The sequence below is a fragment of the Notechis scutatus genome, chromosome 2 (genome assembly GCF_049901735.1).
Source record: "Notechis scutatus isolate UNSWTSFEM ecotype Mainland chromosome 2, rNotScu1.2, whole genome shotgun sequence".
In the NCBI taxonomy this organism is placed as follows: domain Eukaryota; kingdom Metazoa; phylum Chordata; class Lepidosauria; order Squamata; family Elapidae; genus Notechis; species Notechis scutatus.
In genome coordinates, this window is record NC_142010.1 from 205546810 (window position 1) to 205572436 (window position 25627).

Below are 25627 nucleotides of genomic sequence, written 5' to 3' on the forward strand. Positions count from 1 at the left end.
GATAGGTGCAAAGAATTTGGTCAAAGAAAACTAGAAATAGGCCTTAAAGACAGAGAGAAAATGCAGATCAGTTCTATTGAAATTAGAAAGTTGTTTTGGAAATGCTAAACGAGGAGCTCCTAGCAGAAAGTGAAATTAAAAATAAAAGTAATCAATTGGGGTTAAATTGAAGGTAGGGTTTCTGACAAAAATATTTATGATACTTAATAAAAATGGGAATGATATATAAAAGATGGGAATTGAAACAAATGGTATAATTCAAGGACATCGTATTATAAAGAAAAGTAATAAATGCTGTAAATATTTTGAAAACATTAAATTATCCAAGACAGCTATATTTCATGGGAAAATGGAACAAACAATTGGAAGTTTTACTTAAATAGCAAACAAAAAATAGAGCAGATGCATTTGTGTACCTCTGTAAATTATTTATTAAAAATGGGAATAGATGGGAAAATGTTAAGATATGCAGTTTTATGTGGTCTTCTTCAAGAGATGAATATTGAAGCACGTGCAAATGGCTGTGTATGCTTTCCTCCACTTTGTTACCTAAAGTGAGAGTTGGTATTTCAGTGGAAACATGAAAGTTATGTTGAATGCAGTGAGAATAGGTTACTTAAGAATTATGTGTGATAAAACGAGAAGAGATGGGGCCAAATATAAATGGGTCATTTGAATATCAAAATGAGTGACCAATGGGAGTTGAAAGGATATGGCCACCCAGAAATAATGAATGAGGAATGAATCAAAAGGAAAAATATATAGGAGAATTTAGTGGGTTAAGAGAAAGGGAAGACCTACAAAGTTTGACTTGGTGATGGGGTTGGTGATAATTTTGAAAAATAGAGTGGTAAAGTAAAGAACACAAGACAATGAATGATTTAGTGTATGATTTACCCCTCACTTTTACATAGCCGTCAAGGCAGGGGTACTGAACCCTTTTAGCTTGATGAACATATTTGGAAGAATGCTGTAGACATGTCTTCATAAAATGTACTCTAGATATGGAGTGGTTGTTTGAGATACCAATTTTCTGTAATCAAATATGAATGCCACTTTTTGTTAATATAAATAGTAGAAAACAAAACGATAGTGACATAGATACCCTTATGGGATAATATGATTATGAATTCTCAGAGAAGTCATAATAAGCTAGGTTTCAAAATTTATGCTACTGCACTCTCCATTACAGCTTTTGTTTTGGTGCATTTTGCCTTATAGTTATAATATGTAAATATTATAATTTGGATCAGCCATCAGTAAACATATAAAAAGACCCATATTTGCACGCTATTCAAAAGAAACAGTAAAAAAAACTAAGAAGGAAACAGACTAGAACACATTTTCTCCTACATCCCTCAAATAAACAGGGATTAATATCAGTCAAACAATCAAACAGAAAACAATACCCCAACTGAGGAACTATTAAAGAGAAAACCACATTCTCCCCAAAACTGGCAGAGTAAGCAATTGTGTATAAACAGGCAGTAAAGTTATTTGTTTCATAATCCAGTGTTAACTAGTAATCTGGTTAGGGTATTCTTGACCCTGATTCTTCTAAATCCAGTTTGTACAGCTCGCATTTAATGTTTCATTTGTTGTGGATATATGGATTAGCTAGGAAGTTTTAGCCATCTTTATGTTTATCTTATTGTTATTTCTTCTCTTTTATTTTGGTTTATTTGGTTTCTATAGTTAATTTTGGTTTGTTTACTATACTTAATGTAGTTACAGCTCAAATAGTGTGAGCCTTGAAGCTGGCACAGAAGTCTGAAAAAGGGTATCTTCAATTAGTTTTATTATATGTCAGCTGCAAAAAAAATGGAATAATCACTAGATGGCAGTAAGCAACACAGAAAACCCTAGCTCCATCTTGTGGCTGCTTTGTTTTTGGCAACCTAGTTGTAGGCATCTTATGAGACATCAATATGTATGTCAGAAGTCCCTGAGTATGTTCTTACCTTGTGAAAAACATTTGTTCTTCCCTTTGTTTTTATTCCAGATAGATATGTTAGACATTGTATGATGATTGAGAAATTGTCCTTGAATCCTGTTCTTGTGAATGTAATAGATATTTCCAAAATTGTCCTAATAATGTAATTATATATGAGAATCAGGCGGCCTTTTTGATAATTGTATAATAGTTTTATTAATCATTTTAGGATTTTCACTAGCATAATTTGAGATAGAAATGAAAAAATAACAATAAATATTAACAAATTCTAAATTATGCTAATTTCTCTCCCTCTCCTCCAATATTCATTCGATGATAATGGTCCCTGATTCACACATTGCGTTTGCCAGGTTTGGATTCTCAATGTTATGAACAATATGCATGTGTATGTGTAGTTTTTAAAAATGCTAGTATTGTGTATTAATCTGGGACTCCTCTGTACTGTATTATATTCTCAGAGTTCAATACTTTAGGGACGTCGGTTTTCAAGTAGACTATGAAATGGATAGAAGACCAGATTGTTAGATACCAATCGCATAGTGCAGATAAAGGGGAAAACAAATATATCAACATGCTGGACTTTGTTAATGACTAAAATAATTAGGGGATCTAATGACTTGGAGTGGTTGAAAGAACTTTAGATATCTCAGGTTGTTTTCATTTACTGTAGTGTATTAAAAGAACACCATGTTCTATCACATGGCTTCAGTAATCTGCCCTTCTTGTGTTAGAATGATTTTTGCCTAACTTAGAAAGACGATTCAATTAAATAAAAGCCATTTCTGAGAGCAGAAAAACATACTGAATTTCTCACAATTGTGCTCAGAAAGCCACTGTAAAGACAAAGCTTTTAGAATATTAATGTTTGATAAGCAACATCAAGGCAAAGTAGTTGCGAAAAAGCTTTTGGTCAGATAAGATTTGTTCTTAAATCTCTTTCTGACAAGATTATATTCAAAGAATTTTTCTGCTCTTCATCCATCCCCTAGTGAGATGAAGCTAAAGTGGAAGTTTTATATCAAAATGCTCACAAAGTGGGGGCAGTTCCCACTTTATTCGGACAAATTCACTCCTGGGCTGGGCAAAGATCAATTTAATTTCATATTATAACCCACCAGTTCATCCTCTATGACTCTCACCAGTGATAAAACTTTGAATGTCTAGGAAAAGCCTCCCAACTATGTTATTTCATCTTTTACTGAGAATGTGTCTGCTTGGCTAAATAATATCCTGTATATAAACTATATGCCAGAAAACACTTGCTGCTCTGTGTGCTCTGCACAGGACCGGATGATGATGATGATGATCTAAAATATAGCTGTGAAGTATGAGATATACATGGGAAAAGATATTATAGGTCTTTAGAAGTTGTTAATTTGCAGTTAACTACCATGGGTTGCTGGAACTTTTTGTTAGTGTATAGCAGGGGTGTCAAATTCATGGCCCGCGGGCTGGATATGTCATGTGCTGATCCCGCCCCCACCCTTTAGCGAAGAGAAAAAAGTCCCGATTCGTCATGTGATGCCGCTATGACGCTGCGAGATTGACACCCCTGGTCTATAGGTTCCTTATCAAACCTCTAATGAAAACCAGCTGGGTGACTTTGGGCCACTCTTTCTCAACCGAACCAACCTCACAGGGATGCTGTTATAAAAAAATAGGCAGGAACATTATCTACATCCTTTTTAGTAGTACAAATAAAGGCAGGAAATAAATCTAATAATAAGATAAATCATGTTGGAATCCTTCAAATATACATCTTTAATTTATTGTTTAGGTAATAATTATTCTAACTACTAATTTAAATACAGCAAATAATGTAGTGTTTCCCCAAGTTATGTTAATTCTTTTCTTTCCAGTTTAAGTAGAACAGTACTGTCAAGGTTGAAGTACATTTATATTAACTCTGCAGTATGTGAATGATGTTGCTAATTTTAATGTATGTGAAATCCAGATTTTTATTCAGTTTGAGGGCTTCTATCCACATGCTTCAGTTTTTAATTAAAAAAAAAACAAACAAGATAATCCTCCATTGGTATCCTTGCCAAACACCTGGAAAGAGGAAGGCTTTAAGAAATCCAGGCATGGTGGTATCGATGTGATACTTCCTTTGTTTGAAATTAGGTTGGTCAGTTTTGCTGTGTAGTCAATAAGCAAGTTATCTTTGTACTCCATTTATCATACTCATATCTCTGATTTGTTCAGAAATCTATTTTATTTTGTAGGATTTTTTCCAACATGGACACTCATAATTGCCCAAGGTATTATAAATGAGGCTTTACTAGTGTTCTATATGATGTTATTCAGGTCTCCCCATCCATGGTACACATAGCATATATATTGCTTGGTGAGATATATCATATTTATAGAAACCTTGGCATTATTGTTATTTTTCATAAATGATTCCTTAACAAAATAGTCAAGCCTTATACAGCTGGGCAAGATCAAGTAAACAAGAACTACACAGACTTCAGTAAAGTATGTTTAATGCTAGTCTTAGAGTAAATAGAGAATTTTAGCAATTATAAGCATTTCCAACTCTCCTTTATAGTGGATTCAATAAGGAGGATTCTCTTTGCATGATTTGAAATGCTTTTTTCCTTACTTCTGGCTACTTCGATTGAGTTGAAATTTATAAAATATGCTGCAGATAGACTTCTATGTCTATATTGTTTATTCCAGCTTCCCCAGTTTCTCACACAAATTATACATGGCTTTAGGCTAGAATTGTTATACTAGTACAGAAAATCATTCTGCCAAAATCAACATCTTTATGTTTTACCTACCAAGTTCTTCTCTTAGTACAATTTTTCAAACATTACCATTCCCTGTCAAGCTACAGATGTGTTAAAATTCTTAACTTGGGTCTGGAGCTGTATGAATAGTGTGGAAAGAAAGAAGTCAAAGCCTGATTAGTGTTGCTTTTTGTCTAAAATGCATATGGTACACTGTTGGTATAGTTTAATTCTAGATAGGCTTGCACTCTTGATGGGTGCAAATCTGTGACTTGGAGGTGAAATCCATGGGCAGGGCAGCTTTCAGCAACTGGTATGCCATTTGTGGTCCTCAGGAGAACATGGCAACAGGAACACATGCCCTGATGGAAATGAGGCTTGGGTTCATGGGGCTTGAATGACAGCAGGGCACATTAAAGGCTGCCTTTGAAAATAACCTAGAAACCGGAGTTGTGCTGAATGCAATTGCCTGCCTACTGCTGGTAGGTGAGAACCACTGTAACCATATTTCCACTTTCAAAAGATACATAGGATATGTGCGCTTTAAATAGATTTGCTTCATTATTTATTTATTTTGTTATTTATAAGATTTGGTAAGGCTGCCCAACTTTAAAAAACCACAACAATTCTAGGGTGTTTACAAAATATATTCTGCCTGTTTGGTATAGTCTCTGTCTGGATTTCAGAGCTACCCCTACATTGGTGATTTTGAGGAAGGCAGTGATAATTAGTTTTTCAGACTGGTTTCATAGCTTTTATTTTCTTTATGAGCAAGATGCTGTCAAACTCCACATAGTTGGCAAATCAGAAAAGTGAGAACACGCTGTTTTCAGAAAGGCATCTTTAATGCTAATCAGGGATAAAAACAATCTTATAAACAGTAAGAGTAAATTCCAGGCAGACTTATAGTGAATTAATTAAGGCATATTAAGTCTTTCGGAAAGGCTTCCTTCCCAACCTGTCATGCATGCTGAAGCTTGATTTTTAAAATTAATTTAAGACATTTGAATACATTTTTATTTTGATAGTTTTGTGACAGTGAATTTTACCTCACATTTTATTATAAACATTTAGATTATAAAATATAGAATGTTACAGCAAACAAGCAAATAATATTCTGATGCCATTACACAAGTATATGTAATGTGAACATAAAATTCTGCTCAGTACATTTGAAAATAATATTAAAAAGTTTTAAAAAGTGTGGAAGAAAGGAATTGAAATGATTAGGGCCTTGAGCATTGTACGAAAAAGGCTAAAATATTTGTAGTTCTTTAGCTTGGTGGAGGTGAGGGCATGCCTGGATAAAATGGATGGGGAAATGTTTTTCTCTCTATCTCAGAATACTAAGGCCAAACATTGTAAAATAATTGTGAAGTCTAGGAGTGACAAAAGAACATCTTTATGGTACATAATTAATCCGTAGAGTTAATTGCCGTAATACATATGATAGTTACAGATAGTCCTTGATTTACAACAGTTCATTTAGTGGCCTTTTAAAGTTACAATGGTATTAAAAAAAGTGACTTATGATCATTTTTTATACTTATGACCATTACAGCATCCCCATTGTCACATGATCAAAATTCTGACACAAGGCAATTGGTTCATATTTATGAAGGTTGCAGTGCCCCAGGGTTATGTGATCACCTTTTGTGACCTTCTGACAAGCAACTCATTGGGGAAACCGGATTCCATTAACAAGCATGTTTCTAACAGTGGTTCACTTAACAGCTGTAGCAAGAAAACTTATAAAATGGGGCAAAACTCACTTAACAAATTTCTCGCTTAGCAACAGAAATGTTGGCCTTAATTTTTTTTATTATTTTTTTATTTTATTTTGTCAAACGATTATAAGATAACAGGTATAAGTATAAACATAGTTATGAATACATGAAATGGATACATATAAGAAAAAAAAGAAACAATAGGACAGGGGTGGTAGGCACGTTGGTGCACTTATGCACGCCCCCTACAGACCTCTTAGGAAGGTCAATAGTAGATAGTTTAAGGTTAAGTTTTTGAGGTTTGGGGAAGAAACCACAGAGTCAGGTAGAGTATTCCAGACATTGACCACTCTGTTGCTGAAGTCGTATTTCCTGCAATCAAGTTTGGTGCGGTTTACCTTGAGTTTGTATCTATTGTGTGCTCTTGTATTGTTGTGGTTGAAGCTGAAGTATTCATTGACAGGTAGGACATTGCAATATATAATTTTATGTACTATACTTAGATCAGACCGAAGGCGGTGTAGTTCTAGGTTGTCTAGATCTAAAATTTCAAGTCTGGTGGCATAAGGTATTCTGCAACGAGTAGAGGAGTGGAGAACTCTTCTTGTGAAATATTTCTGGACTTTCTCAACTGTGTTAATATCAGATACGTAATGTGGATTCCAGACTGATGAGCTGTATTCAAGTATTGGTCCAGCAAATGTTTTGTATGCTCTATTTAGTAGCGTGATATTACCAGAGAAAAAGCTACGCAGGATTAGGTTAACAACTCTTAATGCCTTTTTGGCTATGTAATTACAGTGGGCTCTAGCACTTAGATCATTAGAGATGAGTACTCTAAGGTCCTTTACAGATTTTGGACCATCAACAAGGTCTTGACTATTCAGCCTGTATTTTATTTTCTGATTTTTTTTTGCCAATATGTAAGACAGAGCATTTATTTGTTGAGATTTGAAGTTGCCATTTGTTTGACCATTCTGATACATAGTCGAGGTCTTTTTGAAGGGTAGCAGTATTGTCGGTGGTGTTGAATAGCGTTACATCATCAGCGAAGAGAACGCAGTTGCTCTTAATATGATCACAGAGGTGGTCATAAGTCATAATTGTGGTCATAAGTCAAAGACTACCTGTACTAAGATGGCATTCAAAAGGGCTTAGGTAAAAATCATGAAGATCAAGTATATTAAGACCTAATAATAGCGAAGAGTCCATGTTACATGGGGTGGGGTAACATGCCTTCAAATTCCAGTTGCCAGGGAATAACAGTGGCATAGGGACATGTATCCATCCTCTCAGTGGCAATTCGTTGGACACTGTGGGAAACAAAATGCTACACTGCTTCAGTACTTAGGTTCCTACATCTAGTGCCTAGGTCACTAATTTGAAACTCTGCACTTTCAGGGAACATCTTCTGCAATGAATTTATTTGCTATGAAATCTCTGGCCTCAAAAACCCTCTGTGTTAGAAGAACCTGGAGCACATTCAGTTCATAAAGAACTCTGGCCAAACCTGTTAATCCTTCTTGTCACTTTGCATCAACTAAGAATAAATCCTAAAATAACTTTCCCCAACCTGGCATGCTCCAGATGTTTTGTGACTGCAGCTTCCAAAATACCCATTGGAGTTGGTGAATCATCCCAAACTGTTTTTTTTTTTTTCATGTGAGGGATCATGCCATTGCTGATCTTTTGGTTGGGGTACAGTTGATAAGCTTCCAAGGAAACCAAGGTTTCTTGGAATACTGTTTTGAAAACAACTAGCAGAGTGCATCTGGAATACATCTAGAGTAACACATCCCTCTGGATTTTAATCACAATGTTTTACTTATTTCAGAGAGGCTGGCAACAAACAGACAAAGTACTCTGGATGGAGAAACTCCTTTTTTCTTTCTTTTTCTCTCTTATGTATTTTTTTTTGTAAATATACTTCAAAGCTCAGTGTGAGATTAGCAGTTATGTGATCCAGTGCGCGAAAGAGCCTGTAGTATTATTCCCTTAGTTTTGCTGTGGCCCTTTGTGGTGGACTCCAGCTTAGATGAGGAGGAAGAGCTGGTTTCAGAGCTATCTTAGGAGTAGTATAGGGAGCATCAGGGAAAGCTCTGTGCCCGAGGCAAGACATAGTAACAGTGGAGAATAGGACGATTGTGGTGAAGCAATTCCTAGGATGTTGGAATCTGGGAGAGAGAGGCTTGGCCAATCCAGAGAGGTCTTGCAGCTGCAACCAGTCAGCGTGGATAAGGAGGAGTTGCTGCCTCTTCCCAATCCAAGGACATGCAAGGCCCAGAGGAGAAGGGCGCAGTAGAGATCGGTGAGATTAATCACAAGGAGATAGCCTCACCCCTTTTAATGAGGTGCACTGGTTGGTGCCTACTTAATTAGGATCTTGAACTTGGTTGGTGTTGCAGGAGACTACTCATACTCTAACTCACCATGAATGTTTGGAACCCTTTTGTTCTTTGTTGTATCTTGGACCTGTTGGAGTCGTGCTTGCCTTTGTCCTACTTTAACTCAGTGATGTCATGTTTGCCTTCGTCTGGCTTCAACTCATTGGAGGCATGTTTGCATCTGCCTTGCCTGAACTGATGGGAGCTGTAGTTACTTTTGTTGAGCTGTGATCCAACGGGATTAGGGCTACTCTCAGGTGCTGTGACTTGAATTAAATAGAGCATCTTATGTAGAAATCTGGGGAAAGTTCAGGGTAACTTTCAATATAAACTTCTCCAAACTTGATCGCAGAAAGTATGACTTCAGCAACAGAGCGGTCAATGCTGGAATGCACTACCTGACTCTGTTGTTACATCCTCTAACCCCCACTCCTTTCACCTCAAACTCTCCACTATTGACCTCACCCCATTCCTAAGAGGTCTGTCAGGGGCCTGCATAAGTGCACAATCGTGCCAATCGTCTCTGTCCTTTTGTCTCCATTTACTCGTACCTATTTCCTGTATTCTTACTCATGTTTATACTGATACCTATTATCTTGTAAGCGATTGACAAATCAAATAAATAAATCAAATAAATAAATAAAATAGTTGTATAAACAAACATAGTTAACTCCTTATAGCGTGCATGTGCTTGCGGACTGGGGCAGTACACCCTTAATGAGCACCCAAGTTTCTGAAGGATTTGATTTCGACACCCTTCCCAGGGGAGATTATAAGCAAAACATTGTGAAAAAACTCTCTTGTAATTTCTGTTTTATTTTTGTTTATTTTTCTACTGCTTTCTTGTTCATCTTCTGCTATGTTTCATTATTATATGATGTCCATGATATTCATGGCACCTAATACTGACCATTCATGTGTACCAACCTAATTTATGCTGGAACATCTGATGTATCAGATAAAACATGATTTGAAGAATAGTATGTTGTACAGTTGATTTGAGGGACATAGGTAACATCAGAAGCCAAGACAATGAAGTAGATTTCTTTCAGTACATTTCAATATATAAATAGTAAGTATACACTAGAAACATAGCTATTAGAAAAAAGTTGAATATCTAGTCATAAGGCAGCCAATGCAATTTTATTTTTCCTTCAGTTGCTTCCAATCCTCTGCGCCCCACTGGTTATCACTTGGCAAGGTCAGTCTGTCAGTAACAGCACCTCTGAGTTCTAAGAAACTCTTGTTCATGATGTCAATGATTGTATCTCGCCATCTTATCTTCTGTCAGTTTCTTGATTGCCTTTGATTTTTCCAAGCATCAACATATTCTCCAATAACTCTTGACTGCACATTATGTGTCCAAAATATCTCAACTTAAGCCTCCAATGAATAATCTAGTTTCCTTCGTCTAGTATTGAATGTTTTGTTCTTGCTGCAGTCCAAGGTCTTTTCCCACCATTTTCTGCAGTGCCACACAATTCAAAAGCATTGATTTTCCTTCCTTCGGCCTTTCTAAGGATCCAGCTTTCATAGCCAAGTGCTACAGTTGGAAAACCTACAGCCTTGATAATACCTACCCTGTTTCTCCAACAATACGGCCTCCCCCAATAGGAAGTCCCAGCATGTTTTATAGGCATGAAATGAAATTAAGCCCCTCCCCAAATTAAGGCCTATATTAAAACATGCGAAATGTGGGGAATGGTGGGGGGCTTGCTATTAGGAAGTACTTTTGTTGCACACCCGATATGGTGCTGCCTGCGTTGACCCCGATACGAAGTGCCCCACCAACACCGAGGTCAACATCCAAGCCGCCGCTGCCCACCCGCCCAAAGATGCAAGGGGGGATTAAGTCACTCCCGAAAAGACAGCCTAGCCATTTTTTCAGGGCTCAAAAAAAAAATAAGACCCGGCCTTATTATATGAGAAACATGGTATCTTTGTTATCAATATAACATTTCTGCATTTCAATATTTTGTGCAGATCTGTCATAAACTTTCTCCTAGGTAGCAAAGATCTTTTTGTTTCATGTCATCAGTCTTCTGATTTTTTTTAAAAAAATGGTCAAAAAGATAAAAGTCTTACTATTGTTTCAAGTTCTCTGTCTCTTGGCTTTGGTTTGGCATTGCTACTCGCACAATCTTAGCTTTCTTTTTAAATATTTAATGCTAAAGAGCCAGCCAGCCTTGAAGGCTCTTTTTTTTATTTTCAGCATGAGCTTCCTTAAATCTTATTTACTGTACTCTAGTCATGAAAATTATATTAACAGCATATCTGTGGTTATTAACCTTAATTTCTACTTCTTTTAGTTAAATATTTCTAATGGTATATTTTTTAATAAATCAGGTAAATAAGCTTACAGCAAACAACCCTGGTACAGGTAGTCCTCAACTTATAACAGTTCATTTAGAGACCATTCAAAGTTACAAAGGCACTGAAAAAAGGGACTTATGACAGTTTTTTCACAGTTATGACCTTTCCAGCATCCCCATGATCACGTGATCACAATTCAGGAGCTTGGCAACCAGTTCAGTTCAAGCTCAGGTGATCTCCTTTTGCAACCTTCTGACAAGCAAAGTCAATGGGGAAGCCAGATTCACTTAACAACCAGGTTACTAACTTATCAACTGCAGTGATTCACTTAATAGCTGTGGCAACAAAGGTCGTAAAATGGGGTAAAACTCATTTAACAAATGTCTCACTTAACAATAGAAACGTTGGGGTCAATTGGGGTCATAAGTTGAGGACTACCTGTATATCATTTCCCAATATTGAATCAATTAATGCTGTTCGGTTATCACAAAGTCTTCAGTAGCAAATGAGATATACCTATTATACTCACGTTTGTAAGGACTATTTAAACTAGATAATGAGTTTAAATTATTCCCAATCTTCCTTCTATATTACTGAAGAACTGCACGATCATATTTATGTAATCATCAGAGGAATGTTTTTACTTTTATTATTATATTAAGACTTGATTACTGTGATACTCAGAGTTTCTACTACTGTCTCCAGTGACAAATACATAAATCTAGCTAATTGATTTACATGCTGTTGATCACTAAGTTGGTATTGATTTTTCCTGATCAGGTAGATAGATTTTCTCCATCATGCCCTGTCTCTAAGCTGGTTTTTTAAGTCTTCCAATGATATATATGCTTTCCCTTATTGCACATTTATTGGTCATTATTTTTCATAGATTTTGAATATGTAAATTTTGATACCTCATTTTTCCAACCCTGAGTTCCTTTCCTTGCATTCACTATATTCAAAAAGCAAATTTCTTATGAAAACAGGTACATATTTTATGTATAATTCTATCCAAACTTTTGCAGGCAATTTGGCTTACTTAAGGTTTTGTTAATGTAGTTTTACAAAATGTAAATAGTTTGCTTCTATTGATGAATTTGAAAATATTTCTTTATTTTATGTATTACTATCTTTTTTTTTAATTTTCCCATTCTTTTTATGGTGGTAGTGTGAACAGTTCAGAAAAACTAACTGAATGATAACTGCATTGTTTATTCCTGATTTAGTTTGGCATATTCAAATTAAAAACATTACATTAATATGGGAACCAAACCAGTTTCTTCTCCGTTACTTGTATCAGGTATATAGTATATAGAATTTAGGAACTATATTATTATTGATGAGTTATTTGTCCTGTTTAACAGAAAAAAGTGTATGAAAAGAGTAGTAGATAAAACTAAATGCCAGAACCGGACTATTAGGTTCCAATACAGGTGGTCCTTAACAACAATTTGTTTAGTTACAACGGCACTGGAAAAAAGATTACTTATGATCCTTTCTCACACTTACAACTGTTGCAGCATCCCCATAGTCACATGATCAGGATTCAGATGCTTGGCAACTGGTTCATATTTATGACAGTTGCAGGGTCCTGAGGTCATATGATCCCCTTTTGCAACCTTGTGACAAGCTAAGTCAGATTCACTTGACAACCTTAGCACTAACTTAATAACTGCAGGGTTTCAACAACTGTGGTAAGAAAAGTCATAAAAGAAGGCAAAACTCACTTAACAAATGTCTCACGTAACAACAGAAATTTTGTGCTCAGTTCTGGCCGTAAGTTGAGGACTACCTGTATAGTGGTTCTTAAAATTTTTGACTGAATTCCCCTTACCTCCATCTTGAATAATGTCATTTCTCTCTCCTTCTCCTTATCTCTCCGTCTCCCCTCCCCACTTTTCCTTTTTACACATAGCCACCCACCCACCCACTCCTACCCCCACACCAGACATTTGTTATTTTTCATAAATATCTCCACAGAGGCAACCCTATATGGAAACCTTGATTTACACACAGTATATTACAAATTGCTCCATTACTCCCAGAATATACCCAAATTAACCTGAATCCATCTTGCAAAGGGCTTGTAACATATTATAGTACTTAATATATTTCTGTAGATCTGCCGTTCTGTATCATATTGTAATGGAGGAGCAATTTATCTCTCCGTTTTCCCATTTCCAGGTCAGACAACTGCTATTTGTACGCCTATTATAAAAATAAGAAAATAATATACTACCATAGTAACGTTTCTCTCTTCCTCTTTTTTTTCTGTCCCTTTTAATAGTTATATTGCAAACCAGCGGGATTTAGAAAGCATAAATGAAATAGATGTTGGATTGTACACTGGATTAAGAAATTTGTGAGTATATATTCTAATTTTAATCTAATTTATTATAAATGACATATTTTGCCAGTTTGTGTAAGCTTTATAGTGGAATGTACTGAGGTCTTACTTGGGCCATTGTCTTCATTTATTTCATTTAAATGAAGCAACTCTGTATATTCATGGATGCAATTCATGAAGCTAAGAATAATGGGTAATTATAGCAAATAGAAAATTTTATCACATGCATTACAGATTGTTGAATTGGGGAAATAAAATAACAATTCTTAAACCACAATTTATTCTGAAATTCCTTGAGCTATATGCTATACTCTCCATAAATACATGAATGGATGATACATCACTCTGTCATTGTAACTTGTGTTTGTGTACTTTTACAGAACTGTGGTAGACTCAGGCTTGAAGTTTGTCTCACGCCAAGCTTTCCTGAAAAATATTAATCTACAGTACATGTAAGTGAAAACCCACTTTATTACTTTAGAACAAGCAGGATAATTTAATTACCAGTGGGGACTTAAAATATTGTCTTCCATACTATATTGCTGGATTCAAGCTTGTGGCTGGTTGCCACGTTGTTGAATATATCACTGTTGTTGTTCAGTCGCTAAGTTATGTCCAACTTTTCCTGATTCCCATGGACCACCTATCACTGTATACAAGAACAAAAAGAATCTGGAAAAAGACAAATATATTAGGGGCAAATAATTTTTTAAACTTCTTGGTTATTGGTGATTGCCAATCAATGTGCATCTTCCCCCCAAACAGTATAATATAGTATACTCAGGCACCGCTCCTCCCATATATGTTTCTTACACAGATATACACACTCAGTTACAAAGGTATTGTGCCCATTGCAGTGGTACTGGGTATAATCCACTTTTAGTTGTTATGGAATGCAAGCTGGATGATGTATCGGAATTCCAGAAGTTCATGTCTTCATATGGACTTCTGACTGACCATTATAAGATTAAGTTGACTAGAAGACCCTTTGAACTAAACCAACAACTCTCTTCTGGCTAATTATGTATCTGTCTCCTGGTCTAAAATCCTCCTCCCATTTGAGAGTATTATAAATTGCTAGAGCTGCACATGGCAGCCAATCAATACATACTCATTTTCCTTTTCTGTTGTTCAAATGACATTTTCAGCAAAATGGTTAGACAGTTTGCTGCCAAACAGATGGCAGTGGACTGTCCAAGTTTAGTATTAGAAGGAATTAGAAGGAATGATGACTGGAAAATATCCAGCTATTTTTGGATACATATTGGAATGTTGTTTTAAATAAAAATATGATTTACTGATCTTGATCTTTAATGTAAGTAATTTCCACTGTCAGATAATAGCAAAAGGCTAACGATCTTACATAAGTGACTTTGAAAGTTCTATGTTTAGGGACAAATAGCTACTAAGGAACTATGTGGTGATTCATTTACAAAATTCACTTCTATAGAAATATCTCATCCATTAGAAAAGAGGAGGATATTGGATGAGTAGAGAGGTAAGCAGAGGATGGAAGAAATGTGTTTTTGATTATCAGCTATCCAAGATTGTTGTGACAGTGTACACATGCTATTCCATTGGCTATTGAAGGGTGTGTGTGTGTGTGTGTGTATATATATATATATAAATAAATATCCATAAATATATATTTATATATATAAATATGTATAAAATAAAGAATACTGATAGAACTTGCTTTCATTGGAAAAAGTATGATGTCTTTTAAAAAAAAAACTTTGCTTGTTGGGATATGAGTTAATTTACATTCTCACAGCAATAATGTACATTAATAATTTCCTCGTGTCTTCTCTTAACAAGAATTTGGCATGTTTGTGATTTAGAAACTTTCTTTCTTTAGAAAATAAACATAAGACATAAATTATATGAACTTCCATGTTTTTTTAATATAAAATATTTGGGCTTTAATCAACTAAGATCTTTTTAATTCCATTTAAAATACCTTTAAATATGATATGCTACAATATAAATAATTTTAAAATATCAATACTAACAGACATATTCACCAACTTTATGTATCAAATTCTAAAGAACTTTAAATAAAACATTTTTATAAACATATTTGCCTTTTATCCCGTTACCCAGGTGAAATTTATGTAGACAAAATGGCTGTTTTTAGCTGTTGTATGATTATAAAAATCAGTAATATTATAAACAGAAGAAATTAAATATTTCATAGTTGCTATCTAAATGTAAACTGTAACATCATAGCAACATTCTAATGGAAAAATCCGAAAATCTTTTCTATATTTTCAAGAAATATCACTGCATCTTGCTGTATACTCTTCTATTGTGCAAACATAATAAATAATATTTTCTATTTCTTTTGTTACTTATGCATAGGCTGGCCCATGGTATCATAAGAGGAAAATATCAGCAGGAATTTTTATTGACATTTGCTTGGTCTGCTTTTGCTGTTTCTACAATATTAAAATAAGACAAGTATATATCCTAGAGCAAGAGTGTCAAATTCGATTTCATTGAGGGCCGCATTAGGTTGTGTTTGACCTTGGGAGGCTGGAGTCGGGCGTGCCCAGGGTGAGCTCCATTTTTGGCCCTGACAGCCTCCTGCAACCCTCTGCCAATGAAAATGGAACTCTATTTTCGCTGGCAAAGGCACTGCGGGTTGGTCTTTTGCTGTTTCCAGGGCAGATCTAAGCACCTGCAGGCTGGATCTGGCCAGTGGACCTTGAGTTTGACACCCCTGTCCTAGAGGGAATAATAAAATTTCTGTTTGTGGAAGAAAAAGGATAATGACAAGAAGAAAAAAGTTTCCTGATGAGAAACAGGTTCTGAATAGAGGACAACACTGGATTAGATCGCCTTTAGCCAATGCAGCTGAAGGTGTAGCTTTAGATTAACCTTATTGTCCATGTAAGTTGAACAATCAATTCACATGAGAGATGTATCTTGGCAAAACATGTCATTATAGCTTTGGCATAGGGACTTCACTAGAAATTAATTATCTCACTACAAATATGCTATGTTCACCAATAATTGGGCATACTGACTGAGAAATCTGTGAATTGTAGTAAAAAACATATGGCTGCCTCTAGAATGGTAAAGGTTAAGAAACTTTAAGCATTTTACTCTCTTCTTAAGATATAAAACAAAGAGAATTTTTGTTTTTAGCTAACAATGTTGCTCGTAATGTAGAATCCTAGAAACATTGGTTAATTTTCAGTATAGTTTAGAGTAGGAATGGGCACCTCATTGGTTCTATGTATTTCTTCAATTTCTTCAATCCACAATGATTACTGAAATTTGGTGGCAAATCAAGAAATGGGAGAGGCAACGCTTTCAATTGTTTTCCAGAAGAATTAAAGAAAAAGAAGAAAAAAGGTGTTTTAGGATAGACTTTAAGGAAGTAAGAACTATTCTCCTGCTCTATTCATGTGGCATTATTATGTTATGGATGAGTTCAGAAAATTTTCTACCAGGGACATAGTGATAACTATTAGTGGCACACTATTACATAGTGGCACACTATTACTATACTTTTTTAGTATGTACGTATTGGATATTTGACATTCTTCACATAATTGGCCCTGGCGTAAAACAAAATGCAGGAAACTACTGTTGTATACTTAGGGTAGGTGGTTCTGGATTGAAAAAAAAATTAGACAAGCACCACTTGGCAACATTTCTGATTTTTATTGTGGCAGGGAGCCTATATATTAATCAGTGAGAATATATTTTCTATGTAAAATAAAAAGAAAGGTGCTGCTGGTATGGAAATCTTTTTATTTTATCCAATTTAAATATTTTTAGTAAAGGAGTGCCTCCCACAGTGTATGTGATCATATGAATATAGTCAAGAGCAAGAATGCATTTGATTTTCATTGTAATGAAAGATGCTAAAGTGTATTGCAATATAGTATGGTAAATACTTAATTGAACTGAAAAGCTTAATGACTGCATGTTACCATTTTTCCATGATGTTTGCTGTGAACACACAGTTTAAAAAAGTATTTTTAAAAAGCCTGTGATGGAGTTGTTTGGGATATAGTCAGGGTTTGGAAAAGTAAAACCTTTGATGTAAGATCAAAGACAAAATGGTAAACATCTATTTTGCTTATGAATAAATTGAGCGTTTAGTCAACATCTGAGAACATCTTTGGAGTAAAACTCAATCCAATGTTTTTTCCCCTTCACTTGAACTGAACTGTTTTAAGGTACATGTTGCAATCAGTGTTTATCTGTGCCCAGTCTAGATGTCAAGCTAGGATACAATCTGTATCAGTTTTGGAGATCATCAGAGTTGTTTGACAGAGTTTAACTTCCTGGGATGTGTCTCTCAAAACTCTCGTTTCCTCATTTTAATTATGACACTCTTTCTTTACAGTAACTTCTCCAGAAATAAGCTTTCAAGTTTGTCCAGGAAGACTTTCCGCCATCTGAATTTGACAGATCTGTAAGTAATTCCTTTTCTGAGAAATCAAGTTGTTGTTATAATGAATGTTTATTAGCATTATTACCAGGCATAGTATTTTAGTATTTAGATACTAGCAAGAAAACATTTAAAGTTTATGTTTCTAGGAAAACTAAAATTTGTTTTACAGTACGGTGTGTTTTTAATATGTGTGTTGGTATATGTGTGTATTTAACATATGGGATACAGTCCAGGGAACATATAGTTGAGGGCCTCTTGTGGCTACTCTTCCAAGCATCAAAATAATTTTGTGTTTAGGCTAACCACATTGGAGCAAGAATATTTTCACTTTACAGCTAGTCCTGGAGTTTGCTTCAGTTACTATGCAAACTAATGGTTCCTTAACTCTGAACTAGTCATTAGTCCATGTTTGGATAGTATGAAAAATTACTACCAGTCCAGGTAAACAAAGAACAACCCATGATTATAGACTGAAGATAATAGGTAATCCTAGGGTTCCAATCACTAATTCAATGACTGTTCAAAGGTTCAGTGGTGCTGAATTAGTGGTACTTATGATTAGTCCTTGAAGTTATACTTTTGCAGCCCCATGACAGACACATGATTTGGGCAGTTGGCAACCAGTTCTCACGTACGAAGTTTGCAACAGTCACCATTGGGGCCCTTCCTGATGGCTTTTCATAAGGAATGTCAATGAGAAAGCTGGCAGGGAAGGTTGCAAAACATTCCTCTAAGTCAACTCCTGCTTTTTCTCCTGAGGATCCACATTAACGAGTAAGGGATTCCAGGGATCTCATACTCCATAGTGCCTGCCCAGAGCACCCCCCCTTGTTTGCATTCCATAGCTCATACCCACCTGGCTATATTTGCACTGTAGCACTTTGCCCTCTGTTTGCCTGGTTGAATTCGTACTGGGTCAAAGCACCACCTCACACCACCTCACACCACTCTGCAGCACTCACTCCGCACCTGCATTTGTGCTGCACTGTGGCACCACCTGTGCACCTGCTGCAGTCTGTTATTGCTAACCTTCCTACTGAGCTACACTGATACCACACTGCAGCATCCACTGCCTGCTTGTCTAGCTTCACTTGTGCCTTATTGCAACACCTACTCCCCCGCCTGGCCACTATCATTTGTCATATAGCCTAACATCCATCTAGCCAGTTAAAAATAAAAAAAAATTAAGGTAGTAGAAATCAATCTGGAAATCTATAGAAATTCATGGGAGTCATCTTGCTAGGTTGTTTTCTGTTTCTGACCAGAACTACCATGGTGCCTGTGTCATATACTTAAAATTTCAAATTTGCTCCTTGTCCCAGAAGGATCAGAATCTAGCTGCAAGTTTGGTAGTTAAAACTCTTCCTTTGTATCCTCCACAATACCTGTTCAAATCCACTCGTTTTTCCTTGCACAACAGAAGTGTTATTATCCACTGTATTTCTACAGTTAATTTCACAAGTGTCATATTTATCAGATAGGAAGATATTTTTCCTAAACAATTAGAAATCAAAGCATATTCATATAGGCCAAAATTGTAGCAATTATTTTTTGTAAACGGGCTACTGTATTTTATAGACAGATAATTGTAAGTTATTAATTCCATTTATTTTCTGGACACACACACACACACACACACACACATGTATGTATGCATGCATGTATGTATATGTATATGTATATGTATATGTATATACACATATATATGCACAAAAACATATTAGCACATTCATCCATTTACTGGAGAGGGAGAAATCTCCAGATTTGGAAGCTATTTGTGGAGTTTCAGATGCAGGTTTGCTTTATTTTGGGGGTAAATACAATATTCTGTGATGTGAGAAATAAATTCTGAAATTTTGTTCCCACTCTTTTCCAATTAAAGTGTAATTGAGCTGAGAATAGAAATTGTTTGGTATAGTTGTATATTTATACTGAGATTTACTTGCTTTCTTTTCTCCTATACACCACTGAAAGCAACTATTGTTTCTCCAAAACAGGTGGAAATAGATTGCTTAACATTTTCAATATATTAGCATAAATTTGTCAAACCTACAAAACTCTCTCTTTGATCTGAATATTTATTTGAGCTGATCTACTCAGACAGCTTCAAAAACATCTGAACTGCTGTGAATTTTCTATGAGATTACATTGACAGAAGGATCTGGAAGACCAAATCAAATGTTCTGCCTGTAGATTGTTATAATTAGCGCTGGATTGTTTCATCTTAATAAAATGTCTTAGGGGCAACAAGTGGTACATCAATGAATTAGCTCATGAAATATAGGTTTTGCTTTTATGAGCAAAGCTGAGATAATGCTCCTTGCATGAGCCAGACATCTGGACTTTTTGCTGTTTCTTTTTTATTCTAGCTTCTTTATATATTAAGTACAAGAAATACTTTAAGTACCTAATTAAACAGGCTTTCCTGGAGGTGCTAATTTTAAGTGGGTAATAAAGATTCCATTTTAATTCCTCAGTGTGAGCTTATATGTTCTTCTAAGCCTTAGAGCCCAGTATGTGTTGTTGTTGTCTTAAATGTTAGTTAAGCCATTTTTGCATTTGTTCCAAGGGTGTCATAGATGATTTCTTTTTCAAGCCTTTGCATCTTTTGCTTGAAATATATTTCTGTGATGTTTGACCATAAGGGGGAGCTCAGTTTATCCACAATAATAGAAAACATCTAAAACTGTATTATGGGACACTGTATACTGAGAATTAAATATGATTCTTGTTCATGGTCCAGTATAATTTTTTTTTCTACTGAATTGAAGAAAATGGCATTCTTTTCTTCCTAGTCAAGACCAGATTTTTGAGCTGCAACTTTAACCCTAACCCTGCTTCTCTCCAAATGTGTCTAAACTAGCAACACTGGCTAAGAATTTTAGGAATTGTAGTCCTAACACATCCAAAGGGGATCAGATTGTAGATTAAACTAGATAAATGGATTAGAACTATTTTGGGCAAAATCAAACAAAGAGAGTTTGGAACCTCATTTTAGAAGAGACATTCCCTTTCACAATAGATGCAAAAGGGGAATATATTCTGATCCAATGAATGTTGTGAGATCTATGTAAGTACTATTTTATTAATATTTAGACAGCTGACTAGTATACTAAAGCTCAGGAGCCACCATGCAAATGCCTGTATTATATTTAAATATCCACATATGAATCAGTGGAAAAATAAATAAATTATTTACACAGGAATGAAAAGTGTTTTCTCTTATCCTAATTGTAGACCAGATCAGAGACAAGTGTGATTCAATATGCTTTTTATCTGCTGTTTTTGTCACTATTTAGACTTATCTAGTCTTATTTTATTTGATTTGTCAACTATTATTTGGGAGATTTTTTCTTAAAAATCTTGATACAAATTTAACTTTTTTGTTGTAGGATTTTAGATGGCAACCCTTTCAAGTGTTCCTGTGATATTATGTGGATCAAAGTATTCCAAGAGATCAAGTTTCCAAAAGCAGAAACTCAGGATTTTTACTGCATAAATGACTACAACCAGAAGATATCTCTGCTGGAAAAGCCAGTCCCATATTGTGGTAATGCACTTTTATGAAAATAATTTAATGCCTACATTTAAGGCTGTTAAAAATGGAGTACAACAGGTTAAGCTCTGCCTCTGTTTAAACTCATTAATTTTGGTAGAATCTCAGAGATATAAATGGATTTTTTTATTTTAAAAACAGGTTTTAGTTTTGATTGGGAGATAGGTAAAGGTCATATGCAGGGTGCTTAAATTGAATCATGATTAATAGGATTTAAGTTATTGCTTGATTATCTACCTGAAATAATTCTCTGACTTTTATAATTTTTCAAATTCATTTTGGTGATACACATATTTTCTTCCAAAATGTACTCTTACAGTATTTCTAGTTTATCTAATGAAGTGTTGTTTCTATTATAAGAACATTGAAAACTGTTCATGTCCTGTTATTCTATAAATAAAACTGTTGGTTAAAACTGAAACAGATAATTGTAGGTTGAATGAACTCAGGATCTGTTTCCACTTCAGAAAGTTTTGCTTTAAAAAAACCATAATTTTAAACATTTCAAATATCACAAAATTTTCACTTGCATCTAGAATAAAATAAGCTATTCTCTGTCATGTAGCTCTAGAGTCCAGTATTGGGTATAACTCCGCCCTCTTATGATGTGAGCTGAGTCTGCCACTATAAAAGGTTCGCCTCTGCTGAGAGTCCCAGCTTTTCGACTCAGTTCTTGGACATATGAGCTATTGTCTCTGAGTTAATTAGCATTCCAAAAGCATTGAAAAAAAGAAAAAAGAATAATCAAGATCGAGAGAAGCTCTCAGGGCTCTGGTAGAGCTTTGCTCACGAGGAGAGTGGGGATCTGCTCTCCTCCAGTTGCAGCTGCCTCAGCAAGGCACTGACACGCAGACAGTAAGTACGACCGGCCAAAACTCCGCAGAACCTCCCTCAGACTTGCTAGAGGCTAATTAACATCAGAACAGCCTCTTATGCAGCTTTTCCCTGGGCCGCATGGCTTGTAAAAACCTCCCGAGGTTGCACAAGTCTTCTGGAAGATTTATTAGGCCATAAACTATCAAAGTTGTACAATAGCTGCCCTCCTGGTCTGCAGTGATTAGGCCTGATCCCAACCAACCTCCCTTCTACTGCTGCATCGATTGGAGGGGCAATCTTCCTTCTGCGAAGATATTAATCTGGCCATTATAAATTGCCAAACAAAGGCCACAGCACGAAGCCCCAGGGATTCAAAGGTGCAACAGGATCATCGAAGGCCTCAAGGCCCCTCACCTCATGGCTGGTGGCCATTTTATGATCGAGTTCCTCCGGGCGCCATTTTTTAGTGGGCCCCGAGGCAGTGATCCTATCTCTCTCTTGGCCATTTAGCTCGGAAAACACCATCAGGAGGAGCTGACAGCACCTCCAGTGTTTCTTCCTTGAGCAATGGAAATAGATTGGGTTCAGCCAGGACCATCAGGCATGCAGAGCATTCAGACCTCTCAAGCCCCCAAAAGGGTTATGAAAAGAAAACAACAACGAGGCCCTTCAGCCAACAGGGAAGCCGCAGCAAAGATCAAGGCCAGGGCCCTAGCCCCCAAGAAGGCCTCCAAGTCTGAACTTAGGGCAGAAAAGAGAAGACATGAGGCTTTAGAGAAACCAGTGGTCCAAAATGAGGTTCTCCCATCCCCTTGTTGTTCTTGGATGTAGTAAAGGACCAGTGTGAGATCCCCCTGTCAGAGCCTCGCCCTTCTTCCCAGGACAAGAGGTTCTTTAATGTAGGTCCCGCCTTGGCTAATGCATTAGCTCTCCCAGCAGTAGATTCCCCGGTGGTAGGTACCCCTACGGAACTGGAGGATGTTTTACAACCGGAGGACAAAACATTGGAACAAACTCTGAAGCGCACACACCAGGCCACAGCTTGGGCCGTGAAAGCTTCCACCGCAGCCTCATTTTTTACCAGGTTGTCTATTCACTGGATGCATCAACTTCAGGACAGAGTTCTCATTGCCGATGTTAGGTCCCACCAAGACCTCAACAAAATAATAGTGGCAGACGAGTTCACCGCCGACACCACTTTAAGCTCCGCCAAATTCGCCACAAAGGCAGTGGCCTCTTCCGTGTCTGCCAGGCGCCTGCTGTGGATGCGCAACTGGCAGACCAACTCCAAGCGTAAGTGGAAGTTGGCGGCAGTCCCTTGCTCAGGAGAAAACCTCTTTGGAGCAGCCTTAGAGCCGTACATGGTAGAAACAGGAGACAAGAGAAAGGTGCTGTCTACTTCCTCCAAGGGGTCAGATTTTCGACGCACCACATACCCCGGAATGCAAACCTTCAGGCCAGTCAACACCCCTTGCTTCAGTCGCAACCAGACAACGTATCCCTCTCATTGGGAACAACAGCAGGACTGCCAACCCAAACAACAACAATTCTCGGGTAAGCGGCCCTTTCGAGGGGAAGGAGGTCATTCATTCAGGCGCTCTAAGTAACTGCATCCACTCCCTTCCCATTGGAGGTCATTTGACCTTTTTTAAATCCAGATGGGAGGAATCAACTAACGATGCCTGGGTCATCAGTACAATATCATTGAGCCTTCAACTCGAATTTCTCTCACCCCCCTCCATCGTTTTTTGTCAGGTGTCCTACCTCTTGTGACACATCTAAACGGGCCCTGATGGACTCAGCTATCCATCACCTGATGGACATCAGAGTCATAGAAAGAGTTCCATGGGATCAGCGGGGGTTGGGCTTCTACTCCCACCTTTGTTATCCCGAAGGCCTCGGGGGGGGTGGGTGGTGGAGAGCAATCCTTGATCTCAAGCTCTTGAACAAATTCATCCTATACAGGCATTTTAAGATGCAGACTCTACATTCTATTCTTCAGAGTGTTCGAGAGGGCAACCTCCTCTCTTCCATAGACCTCACGGAGTCTTACCTCCATATCCCAATTTGGCCTCCCCATCGCCAGTTCCTCCGTTTTTCTTATTGCAGTGAGCACTACCAATACCGGGCCCTACCATTTGGCCTTTCATCGGCACCAAGGGTTTTTACTAAGGTCCTGGCAGCATTGGCAGCCCTCCTCCGAGCCCTACCTGTGAGGGTCCAAAGCTACCTGGATGATATTCTGATTCAATTTACCTCCGTCCAGATGGCCAAACGAGATCTTAAAATCATGATGCAGGTGTTGCAGGAACATGGTTTCTCCATCAAACTGATCAAGAGCCATCTTTCTCCAATGACCCGACTGTTGCACTTCAGGGTCATCATCGACACAGTCAGCTGCAAAGTCTTCCTTTCACAGGACCAACAGGACAGCATCAAAGAGTTGATCAACAGAATTCGACTAAGTCACTCCGTTCCACTCTCCCTCCTGTCCCAGTTGCTTGGGAAGATGATCTCCTGCATCGAAGTTGTGCCATGGGCATGCGTAAATGCACGCACCTTGCAGTGGTTCCTCCTCCCCTTCCAAAGAGAGGGGATCAGTCATTCTGCCCGCAGGGTGCTGCTTTCTCCATGGGTGCTTCGGTCCTTTCGATAGTGGCAGTCCCAGGCCATCACAAAGGGTCATCCCTTTATGGTGAGGGACAGAATTGTAGTGACCACAGATGCCAGCCTTCTTGGCTGGGGAGCACATACCCAGGGCCAGATGGCCCAAGCACACTGGCTGTCTTTAGACAGGTCCATTCCCATCAACCTCCTGGAGCTCAGGGCTATTTTTCTCGCCCTGAGAAGTTTCCAGAACCTAGTGTCAGGGTCCCATGTGTTAGTCATGACAGACAATATAGCAGTCAAGGCTCATGTCAACAGGCAAGGAGGGACCAGATCCAGGGGTTTGATGCGCGAGGCAGAACATCTGGGGAGATGGGCAGAGAGGAACCTCTTGTCTCTCAGGTTGGACCATATTTCAGGCGTCGACAACTCCCAAGCAGACTGGTTGAGTCGATCTCAAGTTGACCACTCGGAATGGAGACTCCATCCTCGCCTGTTGTCCCACATTTTTGGTACTGTAGAGGTGGATCTCTTTGCCACTCCCCAGAATGCACAGGTAAACAGGTTTTTTTCCAGGTTCCCAACCCAGGGAGAGGAGGGGACCAATGCACTTTGGAGCAGATGGCCCCAAGGTCTCGTCTACGCCCCCCCCTCCAATCATCCCGGCAGTCATCTGGAAGATTTTGGAGGAAAAGGCAGAGCTGATTCTGCTGGCCCCATATTGGCCCAGGAGACCCTGGTTTGTGGACCTGGTGAACCTGTCTGTTCAGAGGCCTT

At 37.4% G+C, this 25627-nt stretch overlaps 1 protein-coding gene across 13 annotated transcripts in view; it reads left to right on the plus strand.

Moving 5' to 3' along the window:
• The window catches only part of NTRK2 (neurotrophic receptor tyrosine kinase 2), a 197258-nt gene that overhangs the window by 11768 nt on the left and 159863 nt on the right, over positions 1 to 25627 (plus strand). For all 13 annotated transcript variants that reach the window (XM_087957874.1, XM_087957872.1, XM_087957878.1 and 10 more), the window contains exons 3-6: positions 13401 to 13475; positions 13841 to 13912; positions 17824 to 17892; positions 21264 to 21421. In XM_087957874.1, coding sequence (XP_087814000.1) covers positions 13401 to 13475; positions 13841 to 13912; positions 17824 to 17892; positions 21264 to 21421 — 374 coding nt within the window. The remainder of the gene's footprint in view (positions 1 to 13400; positions 13476 to 13840; positions 13913 to 17823; positions 17893 to 21263; positions 21422 to 25627) is intronic.